At 36.8% G+C, this 25,878-nt stretch overlaps 1 protein-coding gene across 1 annotated transcript in view; it reads left to right on the top strand.

Moving 5' to 3' along the window:
• The window catches only part of LOC131425329 (cytochrome P450 4c3-like), a 97,478-nt gene that overhangs the window by 65,137 nt on the left and 6,463 nt on the right, over positions 1–25,878 (top strand). Inside the window, exon 2 of the mRNA XM_058587143.1 lies at positions 22,338–22,453. Coding sequence (XP_058443126.1) covers positions 22,338–22,453 — 116 coding nt within the window. The remainder of the gene's footprint in view (positions 1–22,337; positions 22,454–25,878) is intronic.

A 25,878-nucleotide genomic window follows, 5' to 3' on the forward strand; every position in this document is an offset into this window, starting at 1 on the left:
GTAAGTATAACTTATATTTAATTCATTCTGACATACTTTCAAGTGCTAAAACTTGTAAATTTACACGTTTGCTTGAAATACAGGCGCATATTTATATCATTCTTGTAAAATTCAGTCGTTTCACGGACTACGTTCTATGAATTGTGTCATATGTAGATTTGTGTCACCTATAAATTTCATAATTTTTTGCTGTGTATAATAAAGTTGAAAATGAAACAAACAAAAAATTGCTAGTGAAAAATAATTTGGTTTCAGTTTCCTTGCACTATCACACACTCCATCAGCAACTAACACATTTCAATATGGATTTCGCAAATTTTGTTTCAAAATAATGATTAACATACACTTAAAAAAAAATGAATTTTACAGGTGACTTAATCCCTCATACGATGTAATTCATAAAGATCTAATTTGTCAATTGACGGAAAGTTTTATTTGTAATGACTTAATGTTAGATGAGCTTGAATTTTACAGGTTTCGACTGTAATTTGCGCTGCTAGCAGGTGCGACTCCATGAATTTAAATGCACCTTTTACCAGCCAATCAGATGCATGCTTCTGCGGCTCAGTTGATTAACAGACGTACATGCGATCCAATGATTTTTTTTTGTTTCAATTATAGAGGCTTTAACATTAATGTCATTCGCCTCTTCGGGCCAGGAAAACTTTCTGACCCTATGTGCGGGGTTGGGAATCGAACCCAGGCGGGCTGCGTGAAAGGCATCGACTTACCCATCACGCTATACCCGTCCCCCTGGATCCAATGATTCTCGGTTCAAGTCGCGGCGGTTGCTCTATCAGTATTCTTTTTTTTATTTCAATGAATTCTATATCGTGGAGTTTTAGACACAATATTAAATGTTCTTTCACGTAAATTTGCGTGAACTACGACGCTCAATCACAGGGTTTTTCAAGTGTATACCTTTTATAAAAAAAATTCCAGCGAAATACAAACCTTTGCTCGAAGAAGCTAAAGGCAATAAATACGGTATTCTGTTGAAAAACTCTTTGATCTTTTGGAAAGCTGCTTTTTCACAAAACATGCTCATTTTTGTTTATTTTGTATAGCATAATCTAATACAGATGCACTGAAGCAGTGTTAGAGAAAAAGCGTGCACTCTGAAACGGTCCAACCGATTTTTACAAAGTAAGATTCAAATGAAAAATTTGTAAAACATTTTATCTGGACCCGACTTTCGGTTCCGAAACTAAAGCGTGATAAGTGAATAATTACAAATTTTATTAGTATTTTTTCACGAACGATGGTCAATTTTCGAACTAATCCCATAAAATTGTCTGATAAATTCTTCTAGTTTACCGAGTTTGTTAGTTTTTGGGTATAAAAACTTAACTCGACACTACTGGTGCCCCCTTTTCCTGTTCCGGAAGCACTGAAAATGGCAAAGAAAAACTCCAGAAATAGAATTCACTTCTATTTCTTTGCGATGCTAGATCTTGATTTGAATTAAAGCTCATGCAAATTAAAGACGCACAAAATTTAATTTGAATTAAAGCTCATATTATCTTTAAAGCAACTGTGAAATTTCATCCGGTTCCGCAGTTACAGGGCGATGAGTGTCAAAGTTTTCAAATCGCCATGTAGAATGACAATACGTACAACACCGTTGCGTGATGATACTATGAAAGAAGAAAACACTAAACGAACGATGCGTGCTTTGTTCTATATCGTACACACTATAAAGAAAACGAAACGGTTACTGATGTCTGCTACCAGTGTGTGATATTGGTAAAAGACGGTGCTGGGGTTAATAAAAATTTTAGCTTTTTTAATAAGTGCGACCGAAAGAATAAAAGAATGTAAAGGTAAAATAAATTATATAAAAAATATAAAAGAATGTTAATGAATTTAAGTTTATTTGAAAAAATATGCAATAATAATAATAATAATAATAATAATAATAATAATAATAATAATAATAATAATAATAATAATAATAATAATAATAATAATAATAATAATAATAATAATAATAATAATAATAATAATAATAATAATAATAATAATAATAATAATAAAAATAATAAAGTAATAATAATAAAGACTGTCTCAAAAAGTATTGACGCACTTTGATTTCGCTGTACATAATTCACAAGTGTTAGATATTCAAATTTCATTCGATATGCTGATTATATTAGACTACAACAACAGAATATTATTCTCAACATTTGCTACTTAGCCATTGTATACTAGCTGGTGCACCTTCTTGCGAACGTTCCTCATTAAATTTCGTACAGACTTCTTTTCGACAAGTTTGAATGGTTTCGGCTGCCGAGACATGTTTCCTAAGATGTGCCTTCGTTAATGCCCAAAATTCCTCAATTGGTCGAAGTTGTGGGTAATTTGGTGGTAGTATACCATTCTACCGTTGATTTCGAGTAGTGGCAAGAAGCAAGATCTGGGCAGAAGACAACAGGATCCTCGTGGCTTCGAATCATGGGTAGAAGTCGTTTTTGTAAACATTCCTTGATGTATATTTCGCTGTTCATTGAAGCAGTGGTGATGAAGGGTTTCGAAATTTTACCGCAGCTACAAATTGCTTGCCAGACCATAGCTTTCTTACCAAATTTTTCGACTTCAATCGATGTCTCGGACTGGTTTGCCCTTCTCGCACCGTATAATATTGTGGTCCCGGCAAGGATTTGTATTCGAGTTTCACGTAGGTTTCATCGTCCATGATTATGCAGTTCAAATGTCCAGCAAGAATCGTATTGTACAGCTTTCGAACCCTCGGCCTGATCGATGCTTCTTGTTTCGGACTACGTTTCGGTTGTTTCTGCTTCTTATAGGTTCGAAGTTCAAACGTCCTTTAGTCCTAAAAGGTGTTAATCTCACCGAACTTCCTAATTGCATTTCGCACGGCTTTTTCACTTACTCCATCCATTTTTGCTATCTTTCTCAGTGACAGTCCGCGTTCTGTGCACCATTTGTACACGATTTTTCGACGTTGTTCTGCTGAAAGTCCACGCATTTCGAAACAAACAAATGAAAACGAATAAACAACTGCACAAACAATTGGAATTCTCGAATTTTTCCTGTAACACTTCCTGTAACTGGGGGCAGTTGGGTGGGTTAAGGTTTTTCGGAACAAACTGGACCCTTTTCTCTGCATACCATTCTTGAACGACTTTGCTGTAATTACAGCTTGCAAAATCTTGCCAAAACATTACGGGATGGTCGTGGGATCGAATGAACGGCAAAATTCGTTTCTGGAGACACTATTTTGGGTATAGTTCCGATGTCATTGTCTTATTTTTAACGAAAACTTTCGTTTTTTGCACAGCTGCAAATGCCCTGATAAATCATAAATTTTCTTGCAAATGCTGATTGTTTACAAAGAGCAATTGATTTGCAGAATGTCGAAAATCATACGTGAAACTGACCAAATTCCCGACACGTGGGCGCTAAGAACATCCAAATCCGTCCACCAGGAGCGCCACAATATGAGCCAAAGTTTGTTCCAATTCTAAATGAAGCAAGCTTTAATATGGAAATGTCACAGTAATTTGCTTCTGAGCTTTTCTAATAGAGGCATGAAGTTCCACTGTAGTCCATACTAACAGCATACTCTTTCCTCTTCGATTCATCGGTGCTTTGATAGTTTATATTGAGCTGCCAGTGCCCCTTGGCAGTCATTATAAAGCGAAAATGATTGTAATGCTGGGTAACCTAAGACAAAGTTTCCAGATAGTCGGGACGCGTAAGATATCACGATGTCAAGATAAATTTAAAAAAGTAAATTTATAAAATTAAAAGGCAAGGCATTGGAAATGCATAATGATGCATTCAGTACAATGTCTCCGAATTCGAATGACCTTCAACTGACTAAGGCGTGTGTCCAAATTACTGCGATAAATTTTCTTACGTTTTCTATTGTGTTCCACCAACGAGAACGTGATTAATGTGTTGAATTAATTACGCACCCAAACAGCTGAGGCAGTATTAATCAGAGGATGAAGGTACATAAAGCAAATGAAATGTTTGGAGGAACTAAACTAACCCAGAATGAATTGGGTTTTGGTTTTATTACGGTTTAATTCATAATTAAACACAATATAATACAATGCGTTTCTAGTTCACCATGATGCATTCGAATAAATTATTTTTCGATTAGGAGTGATTTTTTCCGAATGTCGGTTTTAAAGATTCAAGCAAACATCTAACGTTAACGCATTACTGCCCATGCAAAACCAAATCACTTCACGATGTCACGTCTTGATTTAGTCTCAAGTTTTAGTATTTGGCATCAGTGCCACAATCTGTCGAATACCTTAACAACGTCCAGAAATACTCAGAAAGTGATCAAAAGGCGTCGCGATTATTCTTTTCAAGACATCAAGTCGAGAAGAACAAACAAAGGAGAGGGCTAGGTACAAACAAGGAAGTGTTAGCGTTTCATTTTAGCTCATCTCACCAAAACATGCTATCACAGAACGAAAAATGATCCGATTGTGCTCTTGAATTCTTTGATCTTATTGATATTAGCTCAAATTTAGTTAGGGTGATTATCACCTAGATACGAATTAACTGCATCTCTCTCTTTCTCTCTGAGTGGAATGACGGAGCCGTGTCAGTTCGAAAATATTAATGGCAGTAAATGGGTAATGTACATAGAGCCAATTGATGACGGAAATGATTTCGTTGATTGAACTCTGTATGCTTCACAGAAGGTTCAAAGCAGTATCGCAGGAGTTTTCATTGTTGTGAATACTCTTAAAATATTTGAAAATGACTACTCAACTAAACAACTTATATTAGTTCCATAATAGAATTTGTCGAATTGAAACAAACAGTCTTCTTCATTGTTCCAAATTAAAGAAATCGCTTTTCTACCCCAAACATTAGAAATTCAAATTCATCATCCATGACAACTAATTCAAGTGCGAAAGAAAATGCAGAAGCTTTTCGGTAACCTATGGTTCATTTCCTATCGAAATCTTCAGCCTTCGCGTTCATTTGTTGTGTTAGACTTACGTGAAAATCTAGCGCGCTTATCACACGAATATTCGGCGCTCGCTCAGTCCGTCGTCACTGTCATTCGATACGTTTTCACATCACCTGTCCGATGTTGCCCACCCTCCCAGTCGAGTGCGGTTTTGAAGGTTTTAGATTCGGTCGCTGACTTAGTCGAGGAGTTCATCTCTATGTTTTCCTTTTGCCATGCGTTAGTTTGGATTCAAATCTTGACGCGCGCGCACTCGGCCGCGTTTTCAGAGTTAGTTTTCGGTCGGTTGCAATAGACGCTAGTGCGGAATAGTTACGATGGAGGCGTACCTTTTGGACAATGTGGTGACATCGAAAATTTTCACATTGCTTAGTTTTTTATCACCCGTAACGACCGTGATGCTGTTGGTTACGGTTTGTGTGATCTACACGTACAAGAAACGTCGTGCCCGGTTGGTGTACCACATAAACAAACTGCCCGGACCGTACATGATCCCGCTGATAGGAAATGGGCTACAGGCCACACTGGGCTGTAAGGATGGTGAGTACTAGCTATTGTTCGGTTGTCTTTTCCCAGTAGAGCTGTGAACCAGAAAAATAAACTTCTATGTCAAGCTAACTTAAGTGATGCAGCAATAAACAGTCAAAAAATTAATTGTTATATTACGGTAACACAAATGTTATGAGATATAACAGTGTCATGAATTAGATAGAGAAGGAAAGGAAGATGAAGTTTGAAAGTGTTTTGTAGTATTCCATAAAATGAACAGAAGAATTATAAGAGTTAAAGTGGAAAACTTTCAACAACTCATGAAAATTATCGCAAACGTTGTAGCAAAGTTATCATATTTAAACTTTAGGTCAAAAAAAAATTCACTGGTTGGGACTTCTTGGTTGGTGGTGCTTTTTGGTTCTGATTTACTTTTTGAAGATTCCATTTGAACTTCCTACCTAAATGCGTTTATTGCTAGGCGTTTTTCTTCAGCCATTTCGCTCATTTCGCTTTTGTGGTGTTGTAAAAACAATACTGCTTTAGTTGAATAACTTCATGTCATGACAATGTAAACAGAACCAAATACGTTGAAACTATTCAGTAAGTTCTCGTTTATTTGTTTATTTTGTTTCATTAGCGACTTTAAACATTTATGGTCATTCGTTCCATATATTTATTTATTTATTATTCCTTCATCTGACCAGATATAGTCTACATGAAGCATTGGAAGGGGAAAAGCCCAATTGAAGATCCAAACAGAAAGTATCTTCAATTTGGCACAAAAACCCCTTCTTATTTTCTAATTTCTATGGTTGGCTGAACTGACAGTCACATCACAAACAGTTTCATATTACATAATTGACAAATTGGTTTTTACATGGATTCTTATACACTAAGTAAATCTCTTAAGTCTATCTTTAAAATTATCACATGGAATGGAAAAGTCGAAAAAATCATAGACATTGTTAAAAATACTACACATCCCCCTTATGGGTTCGTTCTGTCCATAATCAGTACGTTGATGTTCAAGTCTTAAACAGTTCCTCGATCTTAAAGCTCTAGGTACATTAATATTAACTCGAGAAAGTATATATAGGTCAATTTGACCGATTAATAATTTTCCCATAAAAGCGGCCCTAAAGATATTCCTGAACTCTTTTGCTAAAGCTTGCTTCAGATAGAATTGGAACAATGACAATTTCCTGTATTTCAGTTATTTATTATTGAATTCAAGATATTTTTTTATACAAATGTAGCGTTTTCTTCATACTTTTAAGACAAAATACGGATAGAATTATTCGTCACGGTTTCGAAGAAATTCTCGAATTTTTCCTTAAACACGGCTCATTAAGCGGGGCACATCTTCTTTGTCAATCGTTTTAGTTATCTTATTCCACCATCTGATTGATGTCTTTGACAACCTTTCCCTTTGTCTTGAGTCTCGTCTTCAGGATTTCCCAGTATTTCTCTATTGGGCGGAACTGAGGGCAGTTGGGTGGGTTAAGGTTTTTCGGAACAAACTGGACCCATTTCTCTGCATACCATTCTTGAACGACTTTGATGTAATGACAGCTTGCTAAATCTGGCCAAAACATTACGGGATGGTCGTGGGATCGAATGAACGGCAAAATTCGTTTATGGAGACACTCTTTTTGATATAGTTCCGATGTCATTGTCTTATTTTTAACGAAAACTTTCGTTTTTTTGCCACAGCTGCAAATGCCCTGCCAAATCATAAATTTTGTTCAAATTTGTCGTCAAAAACAAATTTAAATTTGGCTTGAACATCCCCTAGAGCCGTTGCCAAGTAAAATTTTTGACCTGGGATTTGCCCGAAGTCAGCCTTGACATAGGTTTCATCGTCCATCACAAGACCCGTCGAACTTGGTCAGCACCTGGTGATATAGTTTCCGAGCACGAATTTTGACCATACTATTCTGTTTTATGGTCCGATTTGGCTGTCTACTAGCTCGATACGACTTGATTCCTTCCCGGAGTCAAGTTCTCCTCACGGTACTATGGGCAGCACCGAATTTTCTGGCCAAATCACGGTCCGACAGATTAGGATTCCTCTTAATAGTCTTGAAAAATCTTACCACGCAGTTTCCGATCGACAGTTCCACTCCGACGATTGGCTTGAGGCTTCCGAAACGTCGTCAATGTTTCCTTATACCGTTTGATAACGCGCCATACGGTATTTCTGGGCAATTTCAGCTGTTTAGCTAGCCTAGATGCAGACCACAAAAGATTTTCCAAATAACTGTGCACAATTTTTCCCTTCTTTCGGCTTCCATGTTGATTGTTTACAAAGTACAGTCGATTTGCGGAATGTCAACAATCATGCGTTTAGCTGACAAAATTCCCGACACGTGGGCGCCAAGAACTTCTAAATCCGTCCACCAGGAGCGCCACATTATAAGCAAAATTTTGTTCCAATTCTAAATGAAGCAAGCTTTATTTTGAATATAAATCCAAGATTTCAGTCTCTGAAGGACAGCTCTGTATCCAGAAGTACACTAAGATCTCTGACAACTGACGAAAACAGTATATCTCCAAAGAACAGGCTTTTTCTGGCGTGTGAAAGTAACTGCAGAACATTTGTATACACTTAGCATCAATCGGTTACGCGTACACCAAACACAGAAAACATTTTTGCAAACTTTTTTTTTTTGAATGGCATCAAAATGTTGGAGGACCGATAGGTCAAGTATATCCCTATAGATGGAGATTATACTAAAGAATATAAAAGGCCCGGTACTTTTCATTCCATGTAGTGTGTAACATCCGAGATAAGAGTTTTTTTTATTTTCTAATTATGTGGTTCGGCCACCCCAAGCAGCTAAACCGTCCACTTTCTCGTTACCATCAATCCCTCTGTGAACAGGAACCCAACAGATGGTGGTTAAAGAGTCGCAAGAGATTCAATGGTTTCTATGTATGGATGCCTGGATCCACCGGGTTTAAGAGTCGAAAGGGCCGATAAGGAGTCTAAGAGTATATCGACGGCAATGTCTTTTGATTTGCTGGAAATGGCCGTGGCTATTGCCATGGCGTCCACTGAGAATACGGAACACTGTGTGTGGAACAGAAGTGCGACCACACACTTATTTTAACTTAACTATGTTTTAAAATAAAACGATGATGAACACTGAGGTTTTTTACGCGGGGGATACATATCGCACAAAACCGCGAAAAAACCACACTTCAAAAAGTACCCGGAATTCTCATTTTTCTAAAAAAATATTTATTCATTCGTCTACATCTATATGGTCCCCTTCAAAGTAATCCCCCCTAGATATAATACACTTATGCCAGCGTTTTTTCCAGCCTTCGAAACACCCCTGATAGTCACTTTTTGTAATGCTCTGTAGCACTCTCAGCGATTCTGTCTTTATCTCTTCAATCGATGAAAAACGCTGTCCTTTCATGGGTCTCTTCAACTTTGGGAACAGGAAAAAATCACACTGAGCGATATCTGGTGAATAAGGAGGTTGGGGCATGATTAAAGTCTTGTTTTTAGCCAAAAAATCACGATCAGAATTCAGCAGTTTTGGAACGAATTTTGCTGCCACTCGTTTCATGCCCAAAACATTTGAAAAAATATGATGCCATGAGCCAACTGATATGCCAACTTCATCAGCAACTTCTCTAATAGTGATTCGGCGATCATCCATAATCATTTTTTCCACTTTTCCCACATTTTCATCGATTATTGACGTGCTGGGTCGACCGGAGCGTTCGTCGTCTTCAACGTCTTCGCGGCCATCTTGGAAGCGCTTATACCACTCGTAAACACTTGTTTTTTTTCATAGAAGACTCACCGTAGGCTCTCTGTAACATTTCGCACACTTTGTTACACTTTATTTAATTTTTACGCAAAATTTCATACAAATTCTTTGACTCTTCAATTCTTCCATTGTTTAAACTAACAAAAATCACCGAGCTCGAAAAAACCCGTCTACACCAGCCGCTACAAGACAGAATGTAAACAATGAATACAGCTGAAAATTTCACCATACTTAGGGACATATGTACCAACACAATAAAAAAAAATTTTGACCACCGGACTCTCCAGACGCGCGCAATTAAAAAATTCCGGGAACTTTTTGAACAGACCTCGAATAATAATGGATTTAGGTTTATTTTTGGCGATTTATAAATTTTAGTTTGTTTGACGTAAAGCTGCCATAACTAAGTTCAGTTTTTTGCAATGATTGAGTGGAAACATATATTGGAGAAGCCAAACGAATGAAAAACTAACATGATTTATTGGAAAAAACAGAAACGCTCAGAGACCGGACCCGAACCTGCGTTCTTATGCATTCCGTGCATACGCGCTACCATTTCGCCACTCAGTGACTGAAAAACATCACTTCCGATAGTTGCATTCATGAAACAAGCAACCACAAAACTCTGAACTTCGAAATTCACAAATGATTTTTTTGCGTCAGCGAAACTTCATGACTCAGTCAAAGAATAAATTGGGGTAAAACGGTATAACAAGATTCGTGCGGTCATTTAATCCATTTATAATCTTATTTTTAGGTCTTTCTTCATTATATCAATCGATTTTCATCAACCGAAATCAGCCTACTTTCGGAATGCGAAAGAAAATTAACCCAATGATACGACTCATTAGATAAATTGGAATAAACGGGGTTAAACAGGCTACTACTGTCACTCCCTTTTTGTATTACATTCCTGTACTGGAATTTGACATTCTGTTTCAACAGGAATAAGGAATCAGAACTAATTGGTTCAAGTGGCACGTTCCCCTAGTTCTTTGGAGATTTGTGCCTTGCTGTAGCTTCTCATCAACTTCCTGATGGGAAGGGAAAGATGAAAAGAACATGGAAGGGAATCGGGAAGTGGGTGAGGTGGGAAAACAACACAAAGCATAAAAAAATAAATCGTTTTGCATCCCCGAAAAGATGCTGAACGATCTGCATGTGCCAAAATGCACGGTTAATAAAACCTCCAGGATTTAGTGATTTTCCAAAAGTGACACCATTCTGCATTCCCGGTAGAATGCAGAACGATTCGCAGTATGTATGAGCAGAAGTAAATTCGGCACCCCATAAATGATGCCAAACAATCTGCTAAAAACCTAATTAAGGGGAATACATAAAGGATTTATTCACTTCAGGAAGAACGATGAACCCATCTGACTATAGCTCCTTACCACATTGGGTGAGAAACGATAGAATATCCTTCAATTTTAGCTCCGCATACACAGACTCAACTATGTATGGAGAACCAAGAACCCAGATACGTAGTTGCGTCAATGCGGGACAGTTACATATCAGATGATATGAAGTACCGTAATTGCATTCACACAAATCACACGAATAATACTCAGCACATTGAATAGTGATAATTGAGTTTGCAATGTCCAGTCAGAGCTCTGACCAGAATACTGCAATGATGCTTGGAAAAATGCAGTAGACACCTTGCATTGTCAGACTCAAATCTGTTAAAAATGTTTTTGTCTGCGCGCAAGTTTGCAAGCTGCGCCAGTTGTTGGCATGTGTGGATGCAGCCCTAGAACGAATCTTGTGCTTTATCCAACTAGTTGAAAGTGGTAAAGCTGGTTCCGGACCAACGAAATCATTCGTTGCTCCAGCTCTAGCCAACTCATCAACCCATTCATTTCCAGTAATACCAGAATGGCCGGGTACCCATAAGAAGCAAACAGCATTTGAAATGCTGAGCTCTTCAGTTTGAGTTCGACATGTGATCACTAGATTCGACCGTGAATCATCCGAACTGAGTGCTTTTAAAGTTGCCTGACTGTCGGAACAAAAATAAATTCGTTTACCACAGATTCTCTGCTGAAGTGCCGATTGTATTCCACACAGAATCGCATAGATTTCTGCTTGGAACACAGTACAGTATCTACCAAGTGAATGAGACTGCTCTAGCCTCATTTCACGACAGTAGACACCAGCAAGACCATTCAACAGAAAACCGTCCGTATAACAAACTATGTGTTCCTCAAGTTCTCGTTCCAAATAACCAGTCAACCATTCCTCACGAAGAGGATACCTCACATTGAATGTTTTGAAAGGAAAACTGTATGTGAGAGTTAGGTCACTGGGAGCGAGTAAATACTCATCCCAGGTAACAAGTGAGTGTTGCTAGTAGCATAGTCTATAGGGTTACTGTTCCAAAGCCCTGTAAACTTAAGACGGTATGTACAAGATAATGCTTCTTGTTTTAGGAACACATGAAGTGGTTAAATACATTGTAGCGCCTCTAGAGCAGCAGCAGGAGTTGTCGTGAATGTTCCTGTCATCGCGATTAGGAACATCCTTTGGAGACGGAGAAAAACTCTCAACTGCCCATTTGACCGATTCAATCGTCACAATTCTTCGAGCAAGGGTCAAGAATCGTAACTACCCGAAAAAGTCTCGGGAGCAGCTGTCGGTGATGGTTCCATACATCCTGGAAAGTGAGTGTTAAAAAGATAGTGAAGTACATCACCCTCATCAGACAAGTACTCACCATCTGAAGTTCTTAAGAAACCAACATTAAAGTCCTTAGACAGTCGGTGTTGAACAGTCGTTCGCACCGCACGCGTATAGCTCTTGGCTCCTGGAAATTTTTTCTGGCTACCTAGAGTTTCATTGATTCAAGGCTTCAGTCTTTTTCAAGGCTACCTGAATCAATAACAGTCTTTTTAAAGGCTATACAAAGAGTGATATTAGAGTGACTAAGTGATATTAGAGTGACTAAGTGATACAAAGAGTGATATTAGAGTGACTAAGAAATTAATCAGCCTCTATTAAGGCTAGCTATTCAAAGAACTATTCTTCGAACTAATCAGTCTTTATTAAGACTTCAACAAAATCAGTCTTTATCAAGACTTTTACAAACTAGGAATCTAATCGAAGACTAATTAAGCCTAGTTAATTTAATTTAAAATTTCATTCATTTCAAAAATGCCTGCGTCCAACCGGAAAGGCAACAAGCCTAAGGCTAAAAATAATTCAATACGAAATAAATCACAATCCGTTATTCAACATTTTTATAATAACATTCACGATCTTATAGAATCTGAATGTAAAAATAAAAGACAACGGACGGATTTCCCTTCCGTTGATTCTATGCCGTCTAACAATATTAACGAGATTCTTCCTGAATCCGATTGTAGCGACATAGAAGAAAATTCTTCAAAAATTCCCAAAATGGACGCTTGTCGTTCTGGAAAGAAACATCAATCTATGCCACCAGTGACGGTGATGATTTCCGACTTCAAAGCATTCCGTACTGAGCTTTCTACTTTTCTCCCGGAAGTAAAAGTCTCATTTCAAATCGGACGAAGAGGAGAATGTCGAGTCTTGGTTGATGGATTGAAAGATTACGAACGTCTTATTCGATATTTGTCCGAAAAACTTCATAAATTTTATTCATATGATATAAAATCAGACAGACCCTTCAAGGCTGTTTTGAAAGGCTTATCAAATGATCAAAGTACTTGGTTTTGCCCCTTCCCAAGTAATACGTATGAAAAAAGAGCGAATGGTACTTCTAAATCACGCTCTGGAATTTCCCATGAACTTTACCTAATACCTTCAATCGAAGTGATGTAAACACTTTGAAGACTTTAGAAAAAGTACGTTACATTTCCCACATTAAAATTCATTGGGAACATTATAAATGGCATAATCGTATTGCAAACTTAACGCAATGTCGTCGTTGCCAAGGCTTCGGCCATGGAACCAAAAATTGTCATATAGATATACGGTGTTTGAATTGTGGTAAATCGCATTCGAAAGACGTTTGTCCAATGAATAAAACCACTGATAAATTTTCATGTTCAAATTACGATGGAAATCATAAATCCAATTATTTGAAATGTCCTGTCAGGGAAAAAATTTTAAACGCTCGTTCGCTTATACGACAATTCAAATCAACGACCTTAAATTTACAGAACATACCTGAAAATCAAAAAACCGTTGCAAATGCCACGCCTAATTCTTCTAAGGCACTTATTTCTTCGAATTTAAAACAAAAAACAGGTACGCCTGCCAATTCGTTTTCTAACGAAAACAATTTATTGACAGGTAGATCGATCTCGTTATCATCTTCTTCTAATGTCAGTTATGCTGGTATATTAGGTAGAAATCTACCACCTATTTCTTCTAATGTAAATAATCAAAACACAGGACCGCCTTGCAGTCCATCTTCTAACGAAAACAATTTATCAATAGGTAGACCGGCCATATCATCTTCTTCTAATGGCAGTCTACCTACAAATATTCCTTCAATGCCATTCGCTTCTTGAAATGAAGTCGATTTAGGCGATATAACTGAAAATAAAATGAACTACCTACAAGATCAACTTTTTCAAATGATCATCCGAATGAATTCGACTTCATCACTTTTTGAAGCATTTCAAATCGGATGGTAATTTGCAAATAATATTATAATGAATTTTAAATTTAACAGTGATGTTAAATAATTATTTGAATATTTTGAATTAGAATGCTCGATCTTTGAAATCGAGTGAAGATGAATTTTATAATTTTCTCAAAGTTCACAAAATTCATATTGCCATTGTGACAGAAACTTTTCTTAAACCAAACATCAAATTGAAAAGTAATCCACATTATGTGGTTCATCAATTTGACAGGTCGGTGGAGTTGCCATTTTTGTCCAACGGCAAATTAAACATCGAATTTTACCTTCTTTCAATACTAAAGTTATTGAAAGCTTGGGAATCGAAGTTGAAACCATTCATGGAATTTATTTCATCGCTGGAGTATATTTGCCATTCCAATGCACCGGCGAACAATCGATATCGACCGAAATTTTTCGTAATACGGGACTTAAATGATAAGCATGTCCAGTGGAATTGTAGGCAAAATAACAGTAATGGAAAAATACTTCATAATCAACTCTCAGCTGGTTACTTCACAGTTCTTCATCCCAGTAATCCGACTTGTTTCTCTTCCGTGAAAAACCAGTCTACAATTGATCTGGTTCTAACAGATCAAAGTCACATTTGTAGTGAACCGATTACACATGCTGACTTTGACTCAGATCATCTCCCTGTAACATTCAGACTTTCCAACGAAGCTTTAATTAATCCAATTAGTTATATATTCAACTATCATAGAGCTAATTGGTTGGATTACAGATCTCACATTGAAAATCATGTGGATCATGAACTATTTAAGAAAATTCTGCGGACATCGACACAGCAATTGATAATTTGAATCATTATATTATTGAAGCTAGAAATCTTTCAGTTCCCAAAGCTCAAACTAAATTAAATTCTCCTATCATCGATGACAATCTTCAACTGCTCATTCGGTTGAAGAATGTTCGTCGACGACAATATCAACGTTCTCGTGATCCTGCTATGAAGAACATAGTTAAGGATTTACAAAAAGAAATTAAACATAGATTTACTCTTTTGCGAAATGAAAATTTCGCTAAAAACCTCAGAAATCAATTCCTGCTCTCAAGGAAGGAAATCAAATACTTCTTACAAATGGCGAAAAAGCTCAAAAACTTGCTCAGTAGTTCGAAAGTGTCTACAATTTTAATTTGAACGTTGTGAGTATTATTGAAAATGTAGTCTCACTGAAATATGATCATATTTCAACTCAAGTGTTATCACAAGATGACATTATTCTATTAATTATTCATATTAAGAATCTTCCCGATGTTGCCTTGAGACTCCTGGTTAAAATTTTCAACAAGTGTTTTTCATTAGCTTTTTTCCCAAAAAGATGGAATAACGCTAAAGTAATTCTTATCCTCAAACCTGATAAAAACCCAGCAGAAACATCAAGTTATCGACCAATTAGCTTACTTTCTTCTATTAGTAAACTTTTTGAAAAAAATATTTTGTTGAGAATGATGTCTCATATAAATGAGAATTCAATTTTTTTTACCAGAGCAGTTTGGATTTCGTCATGAACATTCAACTACTCATCAACTTGTCAGAGTAACGAACATGATAAAAGCAAATAAATCTTCTGGGTTATCCACTGGAGTTGCTCTTCTAGACATAGAAAAAGCATTCGACAGTGTTTGGCACAAAGGTTTAATAGCAAAAATGTCTGATTTCCAGTTTCCTATTTATTTGATTGAAATGATTCAAAATTATTTAACTGATCGTACTCTTCAGGTTAGCTATCAGAATTGTAAATCTGAATTGCTACCCGTACGAGCAGGTGTTCCGCAGGGTTCGAGCGTAGCTCCAATCTTGTATAATATTTTCACTTCTGATCTTCCAAATCTCAGAAATCGCTATTCTGTGACGACACAAGTCTGTTAGCCACAGGAAGAAATCTAAGAGTGATCTGCAGTCGCCTACAAAAAAGTTTAAATATTTTCAGTGATTATCTGTCAAAATGGAAAATTAAACCAAACACAGCAAAAACGCAATTAATTATCTTTCCTCATAAGCCAAGAGCTACTTTTCTTAAAACAAACAATAATCACATTCTCAAATTGAATGGCTTGGAATTGACATGGTCTGATCAAGCTAAATACTTAGGTTTAACGTATGACAAAAAAACTCACTTTCAAGGATCACATTGAAGGAATCCAGGCAAAGTGTAATAAATATATCAATATTTATATCCTCTTATAAACAGAAATTCTAAAGTCTGTCTAAAAACAAATTGTTAATTTATAAACAAATTTTCAGACCAGCCATGCTTTATGCAGTACCAATTTGGTCAAGTAGTTGTTCCACCAGGAAGAAAACGCTTCAAAGGATTCAGAATAAAATTCTGAAAATGATTTTGAAGCGTCCTCCCTGGTTTAGTACAAATTAGTTACACAGACTCACGAATATAGAACCATTAGATGTAATGTCACATAATATCATAAGCAAATTCCGACAAAAAACGATGCAATCTTCAATTGAATCGATTCGCTCTCTGTATTAGTTAGTAAGTTAGTATATAAGTTCCATTTCCCCATTACACAATACAAGTAGGTTTAGAATTTTCTCTACACAAAAATCTCAGAATTGCGGAAGCAAATGATGTCCTCATGGTATCAACCAAATCATATATGTAATAGGGCTGAAAAGTCACCACTTGTGGCTGAACACCCAATTTAAATCCTAATAATTTATTTTAAATCATATTCCAATAAATTTAAAAATTTAAAAACAATTTATTGAAAGATGTTTGAAATATACTCCATTATTTGTCAAATGTCCTTCATACCAACAAGATCCGAAAGCATCTAGTCAAAGACAAAATTCGAACCGAACCGTTTTAGTTTCAAATATTTATTCGACCATCCGCAGATTAAACCAAACATCTTATTTCTGTACAGTCAAAAACGATACAGTTGAAGTCTATACAATAGGCGGAAACATAACTGCTGTATTATAAGTCGACCTACTCCGAGTCCACCAGTGAGAAAGTCGGCCAACCATGCAAAGATACGCGTGACGAGACATGAAATATTGTCTAAGGTCGTGTCTAAGATGCATCGGTGATCAAGTGTCCAAATCCATCGGACCTATTTTGAAACATTTTCAAAAACTAAAACCCAACTGCCGTGTTGAGTCGTCTACTAATAAAAATCACTGCAGAAAAATACCATTTCGGCACACGAACCATAACTGCCATTTCGATCACGGGACAAGTTATAGGTCACAGATGTTTTCATAATTTAATTAAGTCAATTCACCAATTATTCGAGTCCAAGCACGCTTGTTAAGGAAATCCATTATCTATTTATGATGCTTGACGTTATTGAGTGATTAAGGCAAATCGAATGGACCGTAAACAATTTTCTATTCTACCACTATGTGGACTATAGGTATACACATTCAAGTTGTTAGTGTAATGTGTTAATCTTCTAATCACGGTGTTCGTATTAATGTTATTTCAAAAAATAGATCATCGGAACGCTTCATAACCAACCAGTCTACGACGTTCTTTATTTGACTGCTTCACAATTCAGGTACTGTATTATATTAAATTATATTATTTATATTAAAAAATTAAATCGTTGTAAAAGTAGCATTCAATCTAATTGATTGTATTTGTTTTTTAATCGATGAATGGAATACCGCACACGCACTTCGTTTACGCTTGCTTATGGAATCCACAATATGGATCAGCAACCGTTACAAACATAAACAATCTTTCCGTCGTTAACACAGGTAGGCACGATACAAAAAAAAAACAACATCCAAGCATTGATAGAATGGACATTTTCATGTTACGTGAGCTCCACTGTTCATCTCATCGTTTAACCCCGATAACTGTGGTTAGATTTGCCATGTCATCGGTTCTCTCCTCAGTTGTACTCATGGGATTATGATAGATTACAGCAATTATTATCGAAAATATGAAAAACTAATAAGATGGATATAGGTACAACTGCCCTACTATGAACGAAAGGGTGTGAAAATGATCTGCTCTGGCCAATGCAGCCGACAGTAGCAGTGATCTTAGCACTGAATGACATTGACCACGACTGCACACCAAGTGTCCTCTACGGTAATTGGAAATCGACTGCTAATTTTCGATGGATGTCAACAATCCTGGTGCTATAAACAGAATGCTTTCCAATGTACACTAACGGTGTGTCCAAGTAAAAAAATTAAAGGTTTTCAACTAACGTGGACTCCTAGTGGCTCAAAGAAAAGTTGCGCTAAATGCTCCGACACTTGATACAAATAGATTTACAAAGTAAACTGTAATCAACACTACTTATCAGCTGTTGAAACATCACAAAGTTGCGTCAAAATTATGCTCCAGGACTGTTCTCGCAAAAAGGACAGTAGAAAATCATCACCTGAAATTCAATTCAAGTCCGATATTTTTTAAACTCCCAGGGAATAAATAAACACAATGAGGCTATGTTTTTGCACAACTGCTTTATTCAATCTCCTCTCCTAGGGTAAATGTCTTTACCTTGAACCTTGGACGCTACACATCAAATTCTGTGCAACCCTTCCGTCATCTTTCTAACATAATTTCATCCACTCTTTCTTCGAATCCCTACCCTATCTTATTTTCCGAAGCTTTCTCTTCATAATCACCAAGAATTTTTCTATTGGATCAAATTGTGGAGTGTTTCTGGAGTTCTCGAATTACCCTTCTTTGTTGGCTTCGTATAACGGCATGATGCCAAATCCTACCTTAAAAGTGTGCTGCCTTCGCAAGACCGGAAGAAGGATAACATACGTTTTGGCAGGCATTCTTCTTTTTATAATTAGCCGTTGATTGTTCCGGTCGTTATGTATGAATTTACCGCTCCCACAGATCGTCTACCACACCAAGTGCTTCTTGGCAAATTATTCGACCTTCTTCTTCTTTCGAATTTTCTTCGGAACATCAGGACTTGCGGATGAAAAACTCCAGGCCGTAGATTTGTTTGGTGTCCGATTTAATGTACGTCCATTACGATGCAATTCGGGTACAGCAGCCACTCGCGGTACAGCTTCAAGCCACGGGAACTGGCCATCGTATTTTGTATATTGGTTCAGTCAGACCCCTTTGTTATCTCGAAGACATGAAGTCCGGTCCGCCTCATTGCTGTTCGACGAACCAGAGAAAGAATTAATCTTTTTGGCCTCATCCCAAAGCAAAGGGGACTTGTGTGCACAGGGCTGCATTTTTTTGCAGCCAGCTCGCCATTGGGTCGTCCTTGAACGATTTTACCACACGAGACACGATCGAATTTTCAATTGTGAAATATTTTACGATTCACCTGTGAGATTAACCTGAATTTACCAGAAACGCTTTTGGCTTGGAAGACTTCTTGATAACCTCTTAACACTTCAAACGAAATTTTGCACATGTATGCATTACATTTTGAATTACTTTTTTTCCAAAATTTCATAAATTTTCACCAACCCAAAAATAAGTAATGTTACCTTTTTCTCAAGTACAGTTTTTGGATATTCCCGTTCACCCTGAAAATTGAATTTTCTTCTTTTACATACTAAATAATAAGTATTACACTGGGGTCTCTTTTTACGCGGTTTTTAATGCAGTTTCTTCTTACGCGTTTCTTCTCGGATTTTCGAAGTTACGCGGTTTTTTTCGATTTTGGAAGTCTAAAAATCGTTCTTGTCCCCAAAGTCGATTTTCACAAATTTTTTTTCTGATTTGACCAGATCTGTTTCATGCATTTCTAAGATATTCCGAAGTTACGCGTTTATTTTTGCGCGATTTTTTTTACGCGTTACGTATTCCCCGCGTAAAAAGAGATCTCAGTGTATTTCATTGTTTGTACTGAGCTAAATGAGCTAAATGTTTAGTGAGATGAAGGATGCTCACGCTTGTCTTTCCACGAAACAATTTTCGTGTCATAATTCAGTACTGTCAAATCCTCATCAATACATCAATTACAATTGAATGATCAATTTCATTTTTTGTATCACACAGCTCGAAAAAATCTTGCGATTTCACATGAATATAAATAGTGCGTCGCAGTTTGCAAATTTGCATTCAATGGCAAATAACACTGCGTGATTGACTTGGAATTAAACGAAACAAAAATAAAACTGGTTTCGAGTGGGACTGGAAGCGAGAGTCAGTTTATCAAAAAGTTCGCCCGTTAGTCGACTGAATTACAGAAGCACATATCTGCTTGGCAGGTAAATTGTACTTTTTATGCCCATTGTATCTATAAAGCTAAATAAAAGGATTAAAAATCACGCTTAAGTACTTATATTGCTCAATTAGGGTACCAACGGATTATAGGGAAAAAGCATGGCCTTAGAATTTCACCAAATAGTAGTTGTTGAAAGATTCAGAATTTTGATTAAAAAAATTCCTATTCAAAATTTGGGCTTACTCGGTCATGGGTAAGTGCGATCACAGGTTTCGATATTGAAAAATCACTGAATTCGAAATTTTTGACGTAGGACTACTTTTTTCTTTACTATACTCGAAACATCAAAATCAGTCGAATCTATAAATAGACCCTGTTGCACGTTTGCTAGCTTCAGTCTATGATAATCCATGAACGGAGATACATAGAGTGGGCAGGCTGCCATCTACACCAAGACAGTGGAACTACATCCGGCATTATTCAACTGGTGCTTCAGCCAGTGGCGAATATAAGGCGTTCCTCAACCCTAAGCACAGAAAAAACAACTAGTTTATCTGCTGTTGGATGTTCGCAATGTGAGTTTCACTTCAAACAAGAGCGATTGAGTCATCAAGCTTCTGGTCGTTTGAAATGGAGAAAAAGAAAACGAAAAGTGGACAACGATAGGGAACATTATAATCTAAAATTGTTATCTAAAGGACTAAGATTACTTATTTGCAAATAAGATTAATTATTTGCAAATTGAAGGTAAAAATCATGATTTTATTGCAAATCTTACATAATTTTATTTGCTTTGTGCATTTTCTGTTTTACGAAATTCACACCAAACGAGCGCAAATAAAGCTAGCATTTGGCTGCATCGCATTTGAGAATAATGTTCTGAACAGTATTGGCCCATCTGAAAGTCGGAAATGAATCCCGTAAAGCATTTTGATAGTTTCTTTCACTCAAATATTAAGATGTATGAAATATTGAAATATATGGGCGATTGTATGTAATGTAATGATTTTATCTAGGTCAAGGCTCAAACTTACAATTGACTTGGAATGGCGCCCTAATTCCTGGAATACAAACGGAATCATCCGCAACCAAATAGTCTTTTCCAACTACAGCTACCTTTTCAGGACCCCAATAGTAACGTAAAGAACTTTTTTAGAAAACTATCTTAAATCGCCGCCCTACTTCCTATAATACAGACGCAATCTTTTGAAACTAAAAGATTCTTCTCACAGAATCTTAAACCGTCAAACGTTATCAAATCAATTAATATCTATACACATCTCGAATGCAGTCCTACGTCAATCTCGCTGTTATGTCTCTGGCATTACCTACTCCAAGTTTTCTATTTCACATATCTTAGAAATGTACTAATCCACTTTTTAGGAATATTTCGGATTAGATATGAAATTATAACTTGAAATATGCTGATTTCAAAATTAAATCAATATTTTCATCATAATACAAGATAACAACTTATGCATTTCGAGATCCTCTGGCACAAATTACTCCTTTTCTGAAATTTCAAATAATCTTTGATGATGGCGGCCCCATAATAACATTTAAGAATAAAAAAAATTTAACTTTGACCGTAATGTGACTCACCCATGTTCGATTAAACTCAAATTTTGCCTATCGATTTTTAAGGTGCTAAAACCTTAGTGTACCACCGTTATGGAAAATTAGAAATGATAATTTATTTGGAATCCTACAACTCATGTATTGTACTCGACGTATTCGTTCTTCACATAGTGTATATTATTATTGTTGGATAAGAATTTAATCTCATGCACAATCTCTAGATTGAATTGCATTTGTTCTTTAAGCAAATCTGAGCAACTTTGATCGCTGCATTGGCTTTGTCGGTGCCTTTATTGTTCACTACACTATATCATTGTTTGTTGCCGTCGTCCTGAATGTAATATTAGTTCTTCGATGGAAGTGCAAAAGCAAGCTGATGGCAAAATCTGTTGCCTAGTCCCCCAGCGCCGTTCAGTGCAAAAATTCCTAACTAATGTAAACCTTGACATCCTAACATAAACAAGTTTTAAGCCATTACGAATCTACAAAAATACTAAAGATTTTAAACATGCTTTCGTCCAAGATCCTGTCCCACAATAATAATGGATTCAGATACAAAAAACTTTAGCTTGCTACTGTTTCCACTATAACTACGAGCTACGAACTCTTTTCTGTGAACACATCTGTTAACTTCAGATCTCTAAGTCACGGTCAGATGTTTCAAACGAACGGAACAATTCTCGAATTTACCGCTCTACATTCACCGCGGAGTTCACTAAATGTTTCTTTGCTTTCTTTTTCATTTCGTTTACAGAGTTCCTCGACCGAGTGGTGGCCGCTCAGAAGCTGTACGGACGCCGGATTGGACTGAGTCGCGTTTGGAACGGACCCATTCCCTATGTGTTGATCTCCAAAGCCAGTGCCATTGAGGTATGCAACATAAGTTTAACAAAAAAAACCGACGATCGATTGACCAAAGCCGCAACACGACTCGTGTTTTTAATTATTTTCGTGTGGAAATGCTTAGACTTTCGTCGTAAACTTTGTTCGAAAAAACGATAGATTTCATTCACTCCATTACATCATTACTCTTTTATTCCACCGACCAAACGATCGATCAATTCACTTAGCGAAGAAGATCTTGAAATTCGATTAGCACATGTATATGAGAATCTCGTTCGCATGATGGGCAATGCAGCAGGAACCTAGTTTTAATCATAGGCTCGTTTCGATCAAGCAATGCAGCCTCATATTATGGATACGATACGATGATGATAAATCAACCTTACTTCAATAACAACAGTTCCGTGACTTATACTATTTGTCTGATTCATCAAATATCAGTTGAATTCTAGTCCGATTGTTATATTTACTTATAAAAATAATTTAGAACTTTAAATTCTGTCATACTTGTTCATCCATTTTCCAAAATAAGTTACTTGATTTTGGCATTCATCCATTCGGTTGGCCAGACGACACTGAAATAATTCTATTAAGACATGACGGTATGACAAAAATATCAGAGATTACTCATTGTTGACAACCACCTATCGAATGCAGATAAATAGACCGCATCCTAATTCACCTAATGATGTGATAATGCCTTTCGCTTGTCATATCCAGTTTGATTCGGGTAGTTCTTAGAAGTATGCTTCGAGTCACTAATTCGGTAACATTTCCGTAATCGAATGTATCAGTCATGTGGTTTGTCGGTTACGTCATTTACATGATTTTATATCGAAAACTGGAGGCGTTCTGGATAACCTATTTGAATGTCATCTGTGGCCATACTGTAAGTTTAGAATTAGTACAAATTTGTCCAAATCGGTTCTGTCATACCCGTGATAATTAATCGGGAAGCAAAAATGTGGTTCGCTCTATTCGTTACTTACTTTACTATAGCACGAGAAACGGAAGTGTCATTTGATATTAAATTTGATTGATAATTGTTGCTCTCAAGCGATCCTAAGATTGAAATAATTGGACAAAAAAAACTATTTGTCGGTTACGTCACTTTTACTATTAACGGATCGTAAGTGTCAATCTTTGATCCCGATCAATGGTTCAGCAGTAACTTTCAATCGAACAAAAGGTAATTGAAATCGGTTCGGCTATCTTCAAAACAATTGAGCGCATAAATTAAAAGTGAAAAAGGACACACGAATACACACAAAAATAAACCCATAGTCATACGTTTCCCAATCTCGTTGAGCTGCTTCGAATTTTATATAGCACTAGGGGACTCCGATCAAAATTCGGTAATTCCAACAATTATATATTATTTATCTGGAGAAAAACAAAACAAGACATGACAACTCGAATTGAAAATATTGATAGTGCTACCGAGATTTATTCTAGTACTGCAATCTGCTTACTTACAATTAACCTGTTTGGTGGGTCGTGAATATAACCTTCGTAACGTTGGCCTTTAACGAAAAATGAATGTTTTGACGAGAAACCAATTGACCAAAAAGCCATCTTTTAAATTGAAACAACATTAATTGGTCGCAGTTTTGAAGTTGTAACTGGTATGGTAGTTGTAATCCGAATTATAGGGGTTTAGAACGAAGCACGATAAAATGACGCTTGGAAACAAAATTAGACACAATTGTCTGAGTGATTGAAAGATTGAATATAAGTACTCTTCAGCATAGTATTTTGGCTCGATTTGTTTTTAGCACGGTTCATTTTTGACAACATAATTGTATGACTGAGACGAGATTCGGTGCTGCCCATAGTACCGTGAGGAGAACTCGACTCCGGGAAGGAATCAAGTCGTATCGATCTAGCAAACAGCCAAATCGGACCATAAAACAGAATAGTGTGGTGCTCGGAAACTATATGACCAGGTGCTGACCAAGTTCGACGGGTGTCTTCTGATGGACGATGAAACCTATGTCAAGGCTAACTTCTGGCAAATCCCAGGTCAAAAATTTTACTAGACAACGGCTCGGGGGGGTGTTCCAGCCAAATTTAAGTTTGTTTTTGCCGACAAATTCGTTACAAATAAGACAATGACATCGGAACAATACCAAAAAGAGTGTCTCCAAAAACGAATTTTGCTGTTCATTCGATCCCACGACCATCCCTTAATGTTTTGGCCAGATTTGACAAGCTGTCATTACAGCAAAGTCGTTCAAGAATGGTATGCAGAGAAAGGGGTCCAGTTTGTTCCGAAAAACCTTAAGCCACCCAACTGCCCCCAGTTCCGCCCTATTGAGAAATACTGGCAATCATGAAGAGGAGACTCAAGGCAAAGGGAAAGGTTGTCAAAGACATCAATCAGATGACGACCTGGTGGAATAAGATAGCTAAAACGATGGACGAAGAAGGTGTTACAGGAAAAATTCGAGAATTCCTTCGAAACCGTGACGAATTATTTTATCTGTATTTTTTCTTAAAAGTATGAAGAAAACGCTACATTTGTATAAAAAAAAGATCTTGAATTCAATAGTAAATAACTGGAATACAGGCAATTGGCTTTGTTCCAATTCTATCTGAAGCAAGCTTTAATCCTTATATTGGAAATTTTTCATTATCTTCGAATTCAAAGTTTTAACCCATTTATTTTTACAGCTAAATCGATTGTAACTGTCTTCAACTACAACCACCGAAAAATGGAATTTTCATATCACTCAAATATATACAAAAAGATATGTATATTTATTGAAATCGTTCAGTTTTTTCAATAAATTTTTTGTTTCTGTTTATTTTAATAGAGAAATCGATTACCATTCTTTCTAGTCAGTTAAAGAGACAAACGAATATTGTTGCAGAAAACATGTGGATGGTCAAAATAAGGTATCATTTCACTTCTAGATGGATAGAGCACGTTTCGCCTTTATCATATAGAAAGGTTATGCAATCACTGTGAAAAGAGACTTTTGAACCGAGACTCGGAAGGTCGAGTGTCATATACAATTCGACTCAGTTCATCGAGCATGCAAAATGTCTGTGTGTGTATGAGCGTATGTATATGCACTAGTTTTTTTTCAGCCTGGACCTGGACTGGATCGTTTTTCACAAACTTGTCAGGTGTAGTTATAACTTTGCTTCCGCCGTTTTTTTTCCAAAGTTAAAAGCTTCATTGCGAAAAAGTGCTTACAGATGTATTATTCAAAGTATTGTCCGTCGCTAGCGACAACTTTCTCCCAACTTTCCGGCATCCCGGATTCCGGATCCCGGCTCGAAAAAAGGAGTCCTCTTTTGACGCTATCCATGAACCAATCCATTTTTCCAACTCTTCGAAGGATTGAAAATGTTGATCTGCCAGGCCGTGTGCCATCGAACGGAATAGGTGGAAGTCAGAAGGGGCGACATCTAGGGAATACGGCGGGTGGGGCAAGACTTCCCAT

The sequence above is a fragment of the Malaya genurostris genome, chromosome 1 (assembly GCF_030247185.1).
Source record: "Malaya genurostris strain Urasoe2022 chromosome 1, Malgen_1.1, whole genome shotgun sequence".
NCBI lineage: Eukaryota > Metazoa > Arthropoda > Insecta > Diptera > Culicidae > Malaya > Malaya genurostris.